This window comes from Aethalodelphis obliquidens, unplaced genomic scaffold (assembly GCF_003676395.1).
Source record: "Aethalodelphis obliquidens isolate GAN/ISIS:26980383/991018 unplaced genomic scaffold, ASM367639v1 scaffold34, whole genome shotgun sequence".
In the NCBI taxonomy this organism is placed as follows: Eukaryota; Metazoa; Chordata; class Mammalia; order Artiodactyla; family Delphinidae; genus Aethalodelphis; species Aethalodelphis obliquidens.
In genome coordinates, this window is record NW_020837978.1 from 4,151,445 (window position 1) to 4,169,165 (window position 17,721).

General features: G+C 48.7%; 1 protein-coding gene across 2 annotated transcripts in view; it reads right to left on the reverse strand.

The window, feature by feature from the left end:
- F13A1 (coagulation factor XIII A chain) overlaps nucleotides 1-17,721 on the reverse strand; it is a 145,095-nt gene that overhangs the window by 17,506 nt on the left and 109,868 nt on the right. For both annotated transcript variants that reach the window (XM_027128286.1, XM_027128287.1), the window contains 3 exons: nucleotides 16,430-16,583; nucleotides 9,111-9,398; nucleotides 3,144-3,304 (listed from right to left, as the gene is read on the reverse strand). In XM_027128286.1, the coding sequence (XP_026984087.1) occupies nucleotides 3,144-3,304; nucleotides 9,111-9,398; nucleotides 16,430-16,583 (603 nt within the window). The remainder of the gene's footprint in view (nucleotides 1-3,143; nucleotides 3,305-9,110; nucleotides 9,399-16,429; nucleotides 16,584-17,721) is intronic.

A 17,721-nucleotide genomic window follows, 5' to 3' on the forward strand; every position in this document is an offset into this window, starting at 1 on the left:
GCAGGTGATCACAGGCAAGTGGCTTGTGAACAGTAACAAGGACAAAACCAACAACCAACGCACACTCGGCGTTGACCGTGAGCTAGGCATTAGGTACCCATTATTTCGTTTTATACTCACAACAGCTCTATGAAGTAAGACTTGCCATCGTCTCTGTTAAACAGCTGAGAGAACAGGAGCTAAGAGACAGTAAGTGATGCGTCCAGGGTTACACAGCTAGTGTGTTGAGGAAACAGGCTTTGAGTTCAGATAGTTTGGTCCCAGAGCCTGCGTTTTGACCACCATGCTACAGGGCACTGCCTTTTTCTGGGCCTCTCAGATTTCTCATCTGTAAAATGGGTACAATACTGCCCACCTCGTAGGGTGGAAATGAGGATTAAATAAGATAGTACAGGAGAAGCATAATAGCATAGACCTCAGTACTCATAGCTACTGTCATTGTCAGCACTGTGTGCCGGTCTCAACCCCCACCCCTGCCTCGGAGTGGGGGGATCCTCCTTCCTGACCCTTGTCTCTCACACCTTCTCATCCTGTACCTTCATCATAGTGACCTTGGGAGGTTCTGTAAGCTGTGGGCCAGTCCCAGGCTCAGAGAGATGGACCAAGTGTTCTAGCGTTTTCTTAGAACCTGGGGACGTGTCCCACGTGGTCTGGACCTCTGAGCCACCATGCATTTAGCTTCCTCTCCAACTCCTGTTTATGCAGTTTATTTGACTCCTGCCCTGAGGTCTCCTGGGTAACATTTGTTTCAATGTCTATTTCTTTTCTCCTCCCTTCCCTGCTCCTCCTTTTGTCTGTGTCCTCTCCGCCCCCCCCTCACCCCCACAGTCGCTTTCAGGATACCTGCCGTCTGGATACCCGCGGTCCATACCCAACGCCTCCAGTAGACTAACTAGCATCCTGGTCGCCAGTCCATTAGCCAGTTTCTGGAATTGGAACCTCTCACAGCTCAGGGACACCTGGCTTTCAGAGTATGAGGGACTTTACCCAGGAGCACCTCTTCCGTGGCTGGGATTTAGTCTGTCCTTGGGGCTAATACAGTTCATGAGGTTAGCGGTTAAGCGACCACTTCTGTGAGGACGCGCCTGCCTGCTTTCCTGAGCACTCCCGGACCAACTTCCATCTCTCTCCTGCTGGAGTCCCAGTCAAATGACCCTACCCTCTAAATGCATTACCTCTAAGAACTGCCTTTTTGACACCCTTATGGAAATTGAAAAACAACACAAAACAAGGCAAAAAACCCACACAACTCTTTGTAAAGTAAAGTACACCCTCCCCGTCCAGGTCACTTGAGCTGCAGGAGAAGGGATTTGGGTTCTGCCCGTGGGGAGTTAAACTGCTCTCTGAGTAAACTCGGAAGATGACTAGTCAATAATCCTTCAGTTAATGAGGTCTAAAAGATGAAAGTTATCAGTTTCCTGTATTCATCCAGTTTATTACCAGCGGTGCAATTAAATTCTATTTTATGCTGGGGTTGGATCACTTCCCAGCTGGGGAGAGCTCTCTCCTGAGCCCTTCGCAGGGACAAGCTGTCAGTTCATAATTAGGTGAGTGTGTGGGCCTCGCCTCCGGTGGGAAAGGTTCAGAGGCTGAGCTCCTGAAGCAGCGGGAAAGGAGGCCTCCCCCAGCCTCCGGGAGAGGCCTGCGGGGCACCGCACGTGTCCCAGGAGAGCCCGCCATGAGGGCAGTGGCCACGTGGCGGGTGGGCAGGCTGCCCCGGTCACAGCACCAGCGCCTTATGCCCAGGGGAGAGGCAGCTCCTCTGCAGGAACCCCAGTAACACTTCTCTGTTCTGCATTCTTCCCTGTTCTGCCTGCAGACCTGCACCCCTCACTTTTATGCTGTCTCTTAAGGCCTCTTGTGTAGGTGGTGCTGTGATGGGCCTGTAGCAGGTGACCTGGTGAAAGAACCAAGGAGGCGTGAAGATTCAAGCCTTCCTAGAAAAGGAGGGCCCGGGGTTCTCCTCCTCCGGGGCCCTACATGTCGGCCTGCACGGGACTCATCGTACAGTAGCCCTCAAGGGCCGTCCACACAGCGCTGGACCCAGGGGGAAGGCTGCCATTTTGAATGCTACACAACGTTATTAGCTTTCCAAGTGATTCTCAGCCAACGATTCAGAAGAGACACAAGGCCTACCGCTCCCTGCCCGCCCGTTGCCAACAGCCCACCTCTAGAGGCTTTAAAAACATTTTGGTTTACCCACCACGTTAGAGGAATGCACCTTCAGCTCTGTGCTAATCACTCAGTCACTTGGAAAGGTCTCCAAGCCCTGGATAAGGCTGACAGGAGATGTCACACCCCAAGAACCCTGATGGACGCCTGGGTTTCTGCTCCCTGGGCAGGAGGTGTCTCGGGAATGTGGCTACGGACGCTGCCAGTGACCCTGAGAAGTGGGCGCAAATAGGCTGCCATATTTGCCTTGCCCTTTCACCCATGCTCACCTCTCCACTGCCAAGTGCCTTTGAGACATTTGGACAGAGGGAGCGGCTAATGGAGAGACGTTAAAACTACTAGTAGCCAAACGGACAAAAAAGGCCCTCCGGTGATAGAGGTCAGAGCAATGGCTGTCTCGGTGACGGAGGAGAGAGTGATGGACTGCAAAAGGCGTGAGGGAGATTTCTGGGGTGTTGGATGTTACAAATCCTCTGTGTCTGCATCTGGCTGGTGGTTGCCAGGTGTAGACACACATGACAAGTCATGATCATCACACTGACGTTTCGGTTTGTGCCTTCTACTGTATACAGTGATAGCTTCATGGAAAACGGTACAGTCCTAAACGCAGGTGGGAGGGATCCAGGCGGCTTCTGTCTGATGCCATGCCTGACCTACTTTATTCTGGAGACAGTGAGCTCCAAGTATCTGTATCCTTTACACATCTCTATCTTCCTCCACAAGCGTGTTTATACCCCCAGGTTATATTTATATCTGCAGCCACGTCTATATATTTAAATCTGGAGAGGAGAGAAGAGTGTTATATGTGCACGTCAGTGTATAGGGTGGTTTACTTCTTTCAAAGAACAGGAGGATCCTAGTTCCTTTTTTTTTGGAGCAGAACACATTTTCTCACACACACACACACACACACACATTCATAAACACTAACAACCTTGCCTTTCTCCCTCATCTGAGATGCTGAAACTGACCTTGATGATGACCTTGGGGATTGTCAGCACAATGGACTTCTGCTTAGCCAGAACATCCTTGGTCTCATTGACACGGGCTGTGACAAAGAAGTGCAGGAACGCCTGCTCCAGCAGCTCGCCCATGTACTCGCCGGCTTGAACCAGCACCTCCTCTTTCTTGACTGACGGCAGGAAAAAAAACATGGCGGTGTCAGGACCTGGGATAGGAACTGCTTCACTCTTCCCTGAGGGCCCCATCTTTGCCACGCTAGCACAGTCTCCACCAGGAAAACACACAGGTGAGGGCAAGTGGAACACAGAGCCCATCAGGGACAAGAAGCTCTCCGGCTTCTGGGGTAAAGAATGTGCTGGAAATTTCACATTCAGTAAAGTCTTCCTGGAGAAAACGTGTCAAATTTCCCAACAGTGCTTTTGCTGTTGTAAAATGCAACGTGACAAAGAGGTTTAAAATCAAGGACCAAGGGGTGTTAGCTGCGGCTGCTTGGATTTAGGCAGAAACAGTCCCAAGGTGACAGGTGTGGGGCAGTGATGTCCACGGCCACCGTGCCACGGGCCCTCCTGTGATGAGACACATCTCACGCAGGCCACGGGCCACGCTCGAGCAAAGCTGTCAACGGCCTAAACCTTTTCCTTGATTCCTTTGCTCCACACTTTCTCTCCAGCTTGTACTGTACCAATCTGACTTGATTTTTCTATTTAAGAGAAAGAAGCAGTTGAAACCAGTTTTCACCGTAGGCATGCAACTCTCTCCCACCCCTTCTGCTATTTGCAACTTAAAAGACCTCTGTGATCTCAAGGCACCGACAAGGGGAGCATTTAGGTGCTGGGGACGAGCCAGTGAGGATGACAGGTGGAGGGGGGGCATGGTCCTGGCCCCCCTCTGCTCACCATCCGGGCTGAGGACGGGAATCCTGTCTTGCGTCTCTGACCGCAGCCGTGAGGTTCTGTTTGGCTGTGCTGCCCAATTTCTCTCACTCTCATTTCCCAGAGCCCAGGATTCTTAAGGGCAAAGGGCAGTTCTCCTGCCGGTCGAGCCCGGGCCTGGGCAGAGCCAGGGGCCTCCATCCCCCTGCATGGAATCGAATGTCTCCACCATGGCTTCCCTGCTCAATGTCTGCCTTTGGCCAAAGATTCCTCCCTCCGGTGGAAGTTATTGAAGGAAACAATTCCCAAGGTTGATAGTTTCAAGTGCAGAGGGTGGCTCGTTTTAGCCCTCCCTCACGAGCGGCCGTCCAGGACCCAGGACGGAAGACCCTGTGGGGTGAACTCCAGGGCACAGGGAGGCCTCCTGCCTTTTGGGCTCCCGGATGACGGTGCATCAGGCCGTGGCTACCATCTGCCTCAAGGTCTCTGCATGGATGAGTAGGTGCTGTGACCACCCAGTCTTGGCTTTACCTCACAATCACTTAGGGACATTTAAAAACCTGCCCTGTTGGATCCCGCCCCAGGCCAATTCAATCAGAATCTTGGTGGCTGGAGCCCAGGCTTTGTTTTAAAATTCTGCAGCTGACTCTTACGTGCAGCGGGGCTGAGAAGTACTGCTCAACAACTAGGGGGACCCCCCCTTCCCGCCACCAGATCAGCCCGGTAAGAGCCTGCCACCGGTTCTCTAACCCCACCCACACTTAGGGAATCAGGATCTGTATTTGAATATGATGCTCAGATGGTACACATTCAAGTTTGAGGGGCTCCCAGAGATAGGAGGTTGTAGCAGGAGATGGGGCGGTGTTAGGGTAGAATTGGGTGAACTTAGGACGGTCTCTGTTTTGAAACGGAAAGTCTTACACCCCAGAATGCACCCAATTCCTGGCAAAATGGAAAGGATGGTCATCCTAGACCAGTGGTTGTCAACGGGGTGCAATTTTGCCCCCCAGGGGTGTTTAGTAACGTCTGGAGATGCTTTTGCTTGTCACAGCTGGAGGTTGTTACTCGCACCTATCAGGTAGAGGCCAAGGATGCAGCTAAACATCACACAACACACGGGACAGGCCCCGTAACAACTGTCCAGTCTGAAAGTTCGTGGTGCCCAGGCTGAGAGACGGCCACGGGCTATGCAGAGTTATTAGAACGTACTGGTCCGCCCTAGGCAAGCAGTCAGCAACTCAGCCTACTGCCTAGGGCAGTCCCATTCCACTTAGAGCTGGCCTTTGGAATCGAAGACCTTGTCTTGACCTTGACCCTTGAATTCTGCCTTTTTGGGTGACCTACGCATGTCGCCTTCTTTGGGACTGAGCCTGGACCTTGCCTCCTCCATGGCTCCCCGAGCAGTGAATTGTCCAGAAGATTAAGGCTCTGTCCCTCAGTTGGAGACAACCTCAGACAAGCACATGGGGGCTGTTTTCACTTCGCCAGATGGAGCAGCAAAGTGACAGGCCTTGAAGAACACGCATTTTGCCTCTAGCTGTCTCCGGTAATAATAATAATAAAAAAAGGACATCCTCTGGCTATTTCTAGAGGGCCGTGTTTGACCACTGGGCTGTTTAGGTTGGCGAGATGTGCTTGACATCATTACAGAGGCTCTCGCTGCCTTGATATCAGCCTCGGGACTCTTCATTCTCTGAGGTAGAACATCCTCTAAATCTTGGCACTAAAGAAACTGGGCTGTGTTTCTGAGCCCAAGGGAACAGGGCTCCTGAAATAGCACATTATGTAAATGCTGTGTTTTGCCACCACACAAGAAATTGTTCTAGATAAAGTTTATTAAACGTGGCAAGAAGAAGAGATTTTCATTCTCTGAGTGGTGGAGCTGGGACCCTGCCAATACCATTTACGGTGTCTGGGGAAAGCCGGGGGGGTGGGTCACAGACAGGAGCTGCTTCATCTCTTTTCCAAAGAGCAAAGAAAACTAAATATAGCCAAGTGGAAACGATAGCACCTTTGAAGGTATGGGAGGTTTAAGTTATTCAGATCTTCCCAGCTGATTCTAGCCTACACATTCCCTTTCATCATCAATGTGGAAAATACGCTTCCCGTTCTACTTGGAAAACTTTCTTTGCGACGGACTCTCCTAGGATTGTACCCTGACCTGCTTGGTCGAGGTCTAGAATCCTGTGGCTTTTTGCCATATATTGCAATTGATTTTAGGTTGCAATATGCAATTTATCGCATGCCGTTAGTGCCACCTACATGCAGGGGAAAGCAAGAAACAGTCTTCAACTTCCTTCAGGTTATTGAGGACAAGCCTTGGGGTGGGCTGAGTGCGTGGGAGCTGTGTTGATACTGAGTCAGGCTTCGGTATCCCTAGATCGATGGCTGAGATGGCTCATGTGTCATGCCGTTCTAGCCCGCTACCTCCCGTAAGCTCATGCTTTTATTGGATCATGGAGAGAAGGGGAAGGAGATTGCGAGATGGGACTCTAGTGCGGTGGGAAAAGGATGGCATATAGTTCCTTGTCCAGGGGAGTGAGGGGCAGCTGGACCCCAGGCAACAGGGCACAAGTAAGGGGCGGGCCTACTTAGGGCCCGAGAATGCACGGAGCTGGCTCACCACACCTGCCTGAATAGGATGTGGCCTCTGGCACCTGCTTTGCCTCTAATTACTATGTGTGGCCTTGAACACGTCAACTCACCTTTCTGGTCTCATTTTCCCAAAGTGTAAACACGTTGGAAGTTAGCATTTATGAGGAGCCTACTTGCGGGAAGCCTTCCGCATATATTATCTCATTTAGTTTCCTCCACAGCCCCCTTCTCTCACGCCACCCATCCAACCTGTCAACCAATCCCAAGGGCTCTACCTTCAGAAAACACCCGGATCTGGTAGCTGTCACCACCTCCCTCACCTTCACCACCATCTCTCATGGGACTATTGCAACAGCATCCTAACTAGTCTCTAAGCTTCAATTCCACATCGCCTATAGTCTGTTCTCAGCACAGCAGCCGAGTGATCTTTCAGAACCCAAGTTAGACCAGGGCACACTTCTGCTCAACACCGTCTTACGGCTCTGCAGCTCACTCGGAATCACAGCCAAACTCTTTACAAGGGCCTCCAGGTCTTTACCTGGTCTATACCCACTAGCCTCCCCTGGATGCCTTTGCTCCTGACCCTGGTCTCCTTGCTGCTCACTGAATACATCACATGAGCTCTGGCCTCAGGGCCTTTGCACTTACTTTTTTTTTTCCTGGCTGGAAAGCTCACTCCTTCCCTTCTGTCAGATTTCTGTTAAATGTCACCCTATCAGAGGGGCTTTCCTTGACCACACCCCCCACCCGCGGCACTCCGTCTTCCTTGTCTTGCTTTGTGTTTTCCTATTCTACACAGAACCATATATATTTGCTTGTTTGATTGTTTATTGTGGAGTCCCCATCTTCCCCCCAGGAGACCATCAAGAAGCAACTCATTGCTGTGTCACCAGCACAAAATAATACCTGGACTTGTAGGCATTAAATAAAGCTGTGTGTGTGTAGCGGGGGTGAACCAACAACCCAGTGATGTGGGTAGTATTGTTCCCACGTGCAGATGAGCTCAGATTACTTAAGTAACTTGCCTAGGGACACACAGCTAGTAGGTGACACAGTCACAGCTAAAATCCAGATTTGTCTAATTCCAAGGTTCAGGTCCTCTAAATCCACTGAGTCTGTCTGTCCTAAGCAGCTGTGATGACTGTTTTTTCTCCTGAGTCCTTTATACTGACTACGTGTTTCTGTAAGAATTACCTTTCTTCCAAGTGCTAGACCTTCCAGTTTCCAAAACCAATACCATGGTGATTTCTTAGTTGTTGGCTAGTCTACTGAATCGAGGGGGATTTGCTTCCTTCAAGATTGAGTAGGTTTCTTGAAATTAGGACTTTTTAGGACTAGTTTCTCATTTTTCTGGGAATATCCTTCTGAAGCCTCCCAAAGGTACTTCCTGAGACTCGGGACAGACACTGAATCCAGGAAGCTTGAAAACAAGTGAGACGTGTGGTTTGGCCACCCCAGGCGGGATCATAGTCTTGCCTGCCTCTGTGTTTAAAAAATTATTATTCATATACTTTTTTTCCATTTCTTTTCCTGACTCACCTGTCAGGTCAATGGATCTGGTGCCCTGCCATGTTGACCCTTTCAACATGTTCTGTTTTCTAACTCCGTGTGCTCTGCCTGGAGACCAGGTTCTTCTGGTTGGCTCATTTGGCCAATTGAGTGACCAGCTGTTGTGCACACTAAACACTGGTACCCAAGGGAATGAGACAGGTAGAAATTGCAGTCCCCAGCGCAAGCTGCGGCTTTGTCAATCCCAGTCCTACTTAAACTAGTCTGGAGTTTTCATAGCAAAGAAGACGCTTTGGAAGGCCATGTATGCAAGGGAGGTGAGGGATCGAGGTGCGGGAGAGGCCCCCGGGAGATGGCCGGGAGAGCAGAGCCTCCAGAGCTTCCTGGACAACACATCCCGAGGCTCGAGTTTCCTCTCCCAAGGATGGGCTCTCCCGACCCTGTACCTCAGACAGCCCACCCTGCGGAGCTTAGATCTCCCTGCCCCCTACATGGTAAAGCCAACCACACCATTCCTGCTGGGCGGCCCCCCAAAGCTGTCCCTAAGTTGGGAGAGAGGTACCGCCAGCGGGCCTGCTTTCTGAGACACAAGCTTCACCAACTCTCCTGTTCACACCAGTCCCCCTGGGATCTTGTTAGAATGCATGGGTCTGGGGTGGGGCCTGAGAGTCTGCATTTCTGACCAGCGCTCAGTAGGTGCTGATGCTTCAGGTCCTTGGCCCACCCTGTAAGTAGCAAGAGGTTCAGTGACATTTCATGTTCACGACTCATGGGGCTCTAAGCTTTGAAGATTTCAGTGCTCACTTCTGTGCACAAGTCACGGAGATGAAAGTGGGGGCCTTTCTAGGAAGAGTGGGTCCTGCCCTGTGGTTCATATGCTCCTGAGCTCTGGGCCAGGGCTTTAACTTCGACAGGAAGCTATTAGGGAACATCAGCAGAGAGCCAGACAAGGAAGCAGGTGACACATCCTGGAGAGAACAGCCCCCCGCGTTAACTTACAGGACAAGGGCTCCAGTGTCACGTCAAATGTCTTGTTCTTGAATTCTGCCTTGGCGACCCCGGTGTAGAAGGTAATGTTGCCTGAGAGATAGGCTGTGATGGTGTAGTGGGCGGGGCCGTTGTTACGGAAGGTGATGGTGACCTTGAAGTCTCTTCCCAGCACGACATTCTCCACTTCAAAATTCATGTGGACATCAGACCTCGATTTGACGATGCCCTCTGTGTTGAGGGGCTTTTTAGCCCCATACATCAGGGCAGTTTCTAGGGCCAACCTCTCTTCTTCTTGACCTAGGAAAGGTGCAGAGATAAGGCCAACGTAAGCCACCCGAGAGAAAGTCACCTTAATGAACGGTGTGCTGTGGGCACTACTTGCAGGGCTTGCCGGGCTGCCTCTGTGAGCCACAGGCTTCCCTCTGGGGCAGGTGTCATCATCATCCCATGTTATACATTCTGCAAAATCAAGTTCCCAGAGAGTTGGGACCTGCCCGGCTGCCGGGTTCGGCCTATCTGAACAGGGGTTACTACAGAGCATACTCCAAGGGTTGTTTTTCCAGGGTCACTGTTTCAGGGCTCAGCAGATAGAACTGACAAAACCTAACTCTTCTCAAACTGTGGGATTACTTGGCTTCCCTCCCAATGCCCTAGCCACGTAGCCGGAAGAGTTGCATCTTGCCTTGCACCTTCTACAATGTGAGTTTTCTCCCATTCATGGGTCTGCCCGGCAAGACCTGTCTTCCTCATGTCTCCTTCCACTCGGACCTGTCCCACTTGGCTTGGGAAAGCTAGTCATGCAGATGGCTAGCAAAAGAAGAATCACTTTGAAATAAAAATGCTGGTTTTTATATTTCCATTAACTTTTAAGATGTTGCCTCTCACTTAACTAATAGCAAACTGCAACGAAAATGAAGAGGTTAGTTAATAGTGCTAACAAGCATCACTGAGAGCTAACTATGTGATGGGTGTCATGGGAAGCACAAATTGTGCTCTGTCTCATCTAGTCCTCAGAAGGACTCTGCAAAGCAGGGACCATTACTACCATCGGTTTCCTTGTGTGTAACATAAGGACGCATACGTGGCAGGGTTGGGAAGTGGTTTACAGGTAGGACATGCATATGGATTGGCAACTACTGGGACTTTGCAAAGACAGAGAAAATGCCAGCACGTGTTGCGAACAAATGAATGTGTATTTCTGCGTGTGCATGAACAATTTCTCTGACTGTCAAGACTGCGAGAATGTGCCAGAAACAACTGGTCCAGGACAAGCATTGGCTAGAGCACATGTTTCACAGTCGACAAGAGGGAGATAATACTAAAGGGAAGGAGTGGCTGTGACAGGGAAAGCATAGTGAAATATTTTAGCAGAGAGCATCTGGCAAATAGGTCCCCAAGGAAGAGAGCATTAATGATCATGGCTTTGGACGGGCACCAAACGTGCATTTAGGCGAAATGTGGGAGGTGAACGCCAGCAGTGGGAACATGGTCATGGTCAGAGAGGTGCCTCGTGGGGAGAGGATGAGCTGGCCGAGTGGAGGAGGGGTGGTGGAAGCTTCTGGGCTCTAGGAGGGACTTCACAGCGGGTCGTAGGTGGAGGAACCTCTAGCTTCCTTCTGGGGACCAGCCTGTCCCTCTGAGCAGGAGCTGTCAGCGAGGCAGGCGAGGGTTTCCAGGAAGCACAGGCCCAGGTAAGAGGCAGAATTCCCAGCTCGCCGGAATCCCCGCTCTCTGCGGTTGTGGTCTGAGCTCTGATGTCTCACATAACGCAGGGCCATGAATTTGGGGCCGAGAGAATGATCTAAAGCCAGATCGCATTTTCTGAGGCTCCTCTGTGGCTCCAGGACCAAGGTCAAAACCACCCTTCCATTAACTGGGTGTCATGAGAGTCCCCTTTATGTCTGATGAAGCCTCTTCTCATTGCTCAGGTCTTAGCTCAAATGTCACCTTCTCAGAGTGTCCCCCCCACTTCCGTTACTCTGGTCCTCTCGTCTCTCACTAACATTTACCTGGTTTTCTTTCCTTTTCCCAGTACTCGTCGCTGTGGGACATTACTTCCCCCAGGAGAAAGTAAGCTCTGTGTCCCCAGGACCTGGGACCCAGCCTGGCACAGAGGCTCTGGAGGGCTGGGGTTTGGAGAAGCACTTTGCCTTCATGTAGGGACACAACTTTCATCTTTATAATAGATATGAAATAGTCCGGTTTAGGACATCTGCTGTTCGGTTAAGCTCACCTGTGCAAGTGCCACCTGAGCTACCATTCCTTCGATCACCTCATGCTAGTTGTGCCCCTGTGATGTCCAGGCACCGTGCCAGGCTCAGATGAGAAGCGCAGCCCTTCCCACCCGGGTCTAAGGGCACTAGTGCAGAGGGATCACCACACGCGTATCCGTCACAGATGCTGGGTCAAGCGTTTGTGTGTGGTGCAGGGAACACGGGGCAGAGATTTGACACCACCCGGGGGCAGGGGAGGCTTCTCAGAGGGTTTTTCCTTCCAGAGCGAGAGCAAAGGCATGGAGGCAGGTGGGAGCCTGGCTTGGTGGAGGAACTGTCACAGCTCACCTAGTTGCTGATTTTCATGCCTGTGGGTATGGCGAGGAAGAGCTGCGAGGGGCCCAAAAGGCAACTAGCAGAGGCTTGGCGAGCTCTGGCTGGAATACCCTGCAGGCAACGGAAGCGAGTGAGGGCTTTTAAGCAATGCGGCAACAGGTTGAGATTGATGTCATTAAATATGTCACTTTGGAGGCAATGACTTAAACAGAGGGAAAGAGGGTGAGGAGGGGAAGGTGGCATTGGGAAGCTATAGCAGTTATCCAGGAGAAAAATCATCAGAGTCCAAGCCAATAGTAGGAGCATCGTAGTAATAATAGAGTTACCAGCAAGAGTGGAAACTAACTTTTGTTGGCCATTTACTACCTATCAGGGACTATGTTAAGGGGCTTCCACACCCAGCGCCATTTGATTCTTGGGGAGGGGCCGTGGAGATGGAGGGGAGGAGATAACTTTGAACTATTCCGAAGGGGACTTTTAGAGGATTTGCTGCTTGACTTATTCTCAACGTGCTAAGTTTGGGTGGATCATCGTTTTCTTTCCTGGGGCAGGGAGCATGGGAGAAATAGATCTGGGGTGGGGAGGGAGTGGTAGAAGGTGGCATTTGGGAAGGTTCAGTTTTGGGTTCCTATGGCACATTTAGGTGAATGTGGGGCTTAAAAGTGAAGTCTAGGCTGGAGACAGACTTGGGAGAATCAGTATGTGTGTGCATGTTAACACCAGCTACTGGGTAGGAACAAAGCCTAGAAGGAAGAAACATTCTGAGGGGGGCAAAGAAAGGGGAGCTCTGAGTTGCAGAAGATGATGGAAAAATGAGTCAGGTAGGTTGGGATGGAACCAGGAGAAAGCTGTATCATAGGAACAAAGAGAAGAGAGAACGTCAAAGCAACCTAAGTGTCCAATCAACAGATGAATGGAAAAGGAAGGTGTGGTATGTACACACAATGGAATATTATGCAGCCATAAAAAAGAATGAACATGTTGCCATTTGCAGCACCATGGATGGATTTGGAGGACATTACGCTAAGGCAAATATGTCAGACAGAGAAAGACAAATACTGTCTGATATCACTCATATGTGGAATCTAAAAAACTAGTGAATAGAACAAAAAAGAAGTAGACTCACTGATACAGAGAGCAAACTAGTGCCTACCATTGGGAAGGTGTACAAGCTATTAGGTATAAAATAAACTACAAGGATATATTGTACAACATGGGGAATATAGCCAATATTTTATAGTAACTGTCAATGGATTATAACCTTGAAAAATTATGAATCACTATATTGTACACCTGTAACTTATATAATATTGTACAGCAGCTCTACTTGAATAAAAAATAAATTTAAAAAAATTAAAAAAAAATTTTAATTAAAAAAAGAGAGAATTTCAAGAATTGTGAGTGAGCAAATAGCATCAAAAAATGCAGGAGGTTTTAGGCAAGCTGAAATCTGCAAAATGTTTATTCTACATGGTGATCAGATGTCTTGGCAACCTTGAGGAGAAGGGCTTCAAGGGTGAGCAGGTGGCAGACCTCAGGGCACAGTGGATGAGACATGAAAGGAAAAGGAAAACGATGTTGGGTGCGGGCAGCCACGCAGGCAAAGAGAAGAAAGGATGGACCATGTTTGCAGGGGACTTTATTGTTGAAAAAGAGTTTTGTAAATTTTCTTAACACAGGTGACATGGTCATGGGAAGGAGCTAATAGAGAAGGAGAGATGAAAATACAAGTGACAGAAGGTATAACTGTTGGAGCGAAGAGGAAACGGGACCCGGACACCATCACAGAAGAAGACTTCGCCGCAGGAGAAGTTCTAAGAATTCTAGTTTTCCAAATTTTATAGTTTCTTCATCTTATATTTTAAAGAAGGGTATAAACTTGACATTAAGCTTTAGCTCATCAAAGTGAAAAATGATCTTTCCACAGTCTATTTAATTAAAATAGTAAGTACCTAAATCTGGTAATATTTTTTTCTCTGTTTTCACTCCCACCACAGGTTAGTGGCCACACTCAGCATTTGTAGAGGAATTATATAAGAGATTCAATAATGAGGACCAGGGTGGCAAATGCACGGGCCCAGATGCTGGCAGTCTCTCCTAGATGCCCCTGGGGTACATGGGTAACCACTCACCCTTTCCCACCGCACACACAGGAGCGGCGTCAGCTCCCTTCTTAAACGGCACTCACTCCATCATTCCCAATGTTAGAATATGAAACCCACATGCCATCCTTGATTAAGAAGCTAACGGTCCACCTGGAATCAGACACCAGCCCAGGAGCAGGATGGATGCCTCTTAAACTATCTATGCGGACTTTAGGGGCTCTTCTGCTTGGACAAGCCCCCCCCCCCCCCACTTTCCACTCCTCTGAGCCTTGCCTTCTTGCCAGACCTTGCAGGTCTGGACCTCAGCTGTCTTCCCCGTTCAGAGCTGGCACATTTTACTTGTTTTAATCTGGGATTCTCCCTTGGCCAAGCCCCTGACTCCTCTTTCATGGACCGACGTCTGACCCTGATTTGGTCTTTGGTCTTCACCACCACCTCCGTGGCTGACCACGCAGGGCACCTTGCTGAGCAGTTTAAACAAGATAGCTGGTCACTTGGACGGCTTCCTAGAGGATGGCTCAGCTCTTGTTCTAGACACTGTCTGCTCAGGACTCCTCCACACTGGGAGAGTTTATCCACAATCCCTGTCCTGCTGCCTTTTCCTGGAGAACTCGTTCCCTGGGGAAAGAGTCATCCCCGTGTTTCCCTGTTTGTCCTTCAGACTCAGGGAGCCTGCAGCTAAGGTCCTCCAGGATCCCTGAGCATCTGTCCAACCACCCCTGTCCTAGGCATCCAACACACAGCTTCCCGCCCGTCTCTCTAGCTATTATAGATGGGAAAGCAGGGCTGTGTGTGTCTCCATCCCGACAGTGTTTGGAGTCTGGAGGGTGGTTAACAGCAAGTAGTTGAAAGGATGAATGAATAAATACGCGGATGTTACAGCCGGTTCCTTTCATTCCTGTATGGAATCCTTTTTCCTTTCCAAATCTTTTTGCCTGTCACTCTATCACAAGAGGGCATGGGTCATTTGTTTTGTTTTATTGTGCTTTTTTAAAAAAAATAAATTTAGTTATTTATTTATTTTATTTTTGTCTGCGTTGGGTCCTCGCTGCGGTGCGCAGGTTTCTCATTGTGGTGGCTTCTCCCACTGCGAAGCACGGGCTCTAGGCGTGTGGGCTTCAGTAGTTGTGGCACACAGGCTCTAGAGCACAGGCTCAGTAGCTGTGGCGCACGGGCCCAGTTGCTCCACGGCATGTGGGATCCTCCCGGACCAGGGCTCGAACCCATGTCCCCTGCATTGGCAGGCGGATTCTTAACCACTGCACCACCAGGGAAGCCCTCGCTTATGTTTTTAAAAACTCTCTTTTTAGAAAAAAGCCCAAAAGAAAAAAGAATCTTTTGTATCGAGGTTGTGCAGTGGATGAAAACCAACAGAAGAGAAGAGCTATCTATTTCAGGAATACAGCAAAAATTCACGGGTTCAGATGGCACAAATCCTGAATTTCTCAATTCAGCAAACATTCTCTTTATAGTGCAAATTGCTTTTGTAAATAAGAGCAGGGAGACAGAGGATCTAAAATATTTAAAACAAATTCTGCACTCAGCATTTCAGGAATACTGATGAATATTTAGGTATATGCAAATGACCCTTCATTTTTATCCATTTACTAAAATGGCCTTTGCCATTGCTAAGAAGCTCTGTTGGTGAATCACTTGTAACATATATTCCACGTCCCCGTGAAGACACCCAAGGTCCTCCACCTCCTGTCCGCCACTGACCTTGGGGAGACTTGACTCCAGCCTCTGGGCACTTAATGAGCTTAATGCTTTAGTAATGTCTGCAGGACCCTAAACACACAGGCTGATTCACACCCCATGGCCTTGTCATATTCTCATCTCCTGGAAACCCTGGTCCAGCTTTCTTAACTGTGGTCTGGGACTTCTCTTATCGGGCTTTGTTTTCCTGAATCTCCTGGTTGGACTGACTGCCCCTCTTCTTTGTTTTCAAAGCCCTCAGCAGAATGAACCTATCACTTGCCCAGAAACTGGGTTCTACTCACCGTGGGGCTCCCAGCACCAAACACAACTCCAGGCATAGAGCAGGCACTCAGTACGACGGAGACGGGACTGAACTCAACAGCTCCATTTCAAACATTCCACACACGAAGAGTTAACAAAAACCACCTTAACATTACTTTATGATTGAAACGGGCCTCCATTTTAATTGGCCTGAATTAGTGAGACTGCAGTGTCCTATTAATGTTGTATCATCTACCTCAGGGGATTTCCACGATATGTCAAGGGAGCAATGCATGTGAAAATAGTTTTCAAGGTACTAAATAAATGTGAACAGGTATTTAAATTTCATTATTGAACTAAAAGTACATTAGTTATGTAATGTTTTCTAATAGGATTATTTGCAATTGAGATTCTTTCATATTTTTATGAACAAGAACACATTCTATATTCTGTTAAAATAGACGTGACTTTAAAGCATTTATTTCAAAAGCCATGTGAAGCAGAATTCTGCTCAAAGCAAACAAACAAGTAAAACTACAATGACACGAGAAATTGTGGGTGTGATATGTATTCACTCCAGTTCTCTCCTAACTTCCAAATGCTGCAAATGGCCACGCCTTCTCTGGAACATGTCTTCGTGGTGACAGTGACTGTAACTACGAAAGTGCCGAGCAGACTTGGGCAGAGCAATCTTCATTCGATTGCAGTAACTTACCTTCTTGGAATTTGTAGGTGTCAGTAATGTCCTTTATGCCATCTCCTCCAACTTGCTTGGTCACGATTAATTTCCCAATGTGGGTGGTATCAAGGGTTTCAACCACATGAGTGCCATCTTTCTTAGCTGTAATGTAAACAAGATCACTGTTGACCTAAAAACAGGAGAGGAGACCATTAGCCAGCATCCAATGTTCCTGTCACCAAAATCTCTAACTCTCAATAGTGTAGCCATGTAGGGTCCCTGGAGACAGCATTATTCATTGTGCTAAGTCATTTAAGTGCCAACCATTTCTTTCCTTCCTTTCTCTTGCTGGCAAATCCTACCTCCTAAGGCAAAGCAGAAAGTACCCTGTTACTCTCCTCAGACTTCTTTAAGCTGACAGTGATGGCGTGACCTACTTCCAGGAAGAAGAGAAAGTCTGCTGGGTGGCTCCTGGGAGACTTTTCTCCAGGTAGATGCATAGGTCCAAATCCATCAAGATGTATACATTAAATGTATGCATTTTAAATATCAATTTTACCCCATTAAAGCTTAAAATAATTAAAGCAAGTAAATGGAGAGAAGAAAGGCTGTGATAGGCAGAGGGACTGGCCGCTTCAAAGGTTCTGAGGAAGGTATTTGAGAGACGCACTGGATTAGCTGCAGGGAACACGGGCTCTGATCTTGGGTGTGTACTTTTAGAAAGTTACCTTGTCCTCTCTGAACCTCCGTTCCTGCTTCTATAAAATGAAAATAATTACACTTGTTCTGCCAGTTTCATAGGAACACCTTGGGACTGAGCGAGATAGAATCTATGTGAGCATGATTCTTACAGAGGTTTGTAAACATCAAAATTGAGTAAAAATGTAATGATCATTACTAGGTAATGGGAAAACTTGATGATAGATCCCTAGCTTTTAAAGATGAGGTTTAAGAGAGCAACTTTGCTTTCTCACAAAATGTTCTGAATTTACGTGAAGTCTGATCTCTGTTAAGGAGAAAGGAAGTAGTCAATATTTATTGACCCATAATGTTTCAGGGACATTTTTAAATGATTTAATTTAAACCCCACAGCGACAATCCTGTGAGGTAGGTACTATTATCCCTCTTTTATAGGCGAGGCACCAAGAGTCAGAGAGTCAGCAGAGTGTTTGTGGTCACATGGCTGGGAGGTGGTGGAGAAGAAGTACAAAGGTGGGCAGGGGCATGCCCATTGCACATGCCCTGACCTTCGCCCTGGGTGGTCATAGCACATGCCCTGATCCTCACCCTGGGTGGTCATAGCACATGCCCTGACCCTCACCCTGGGT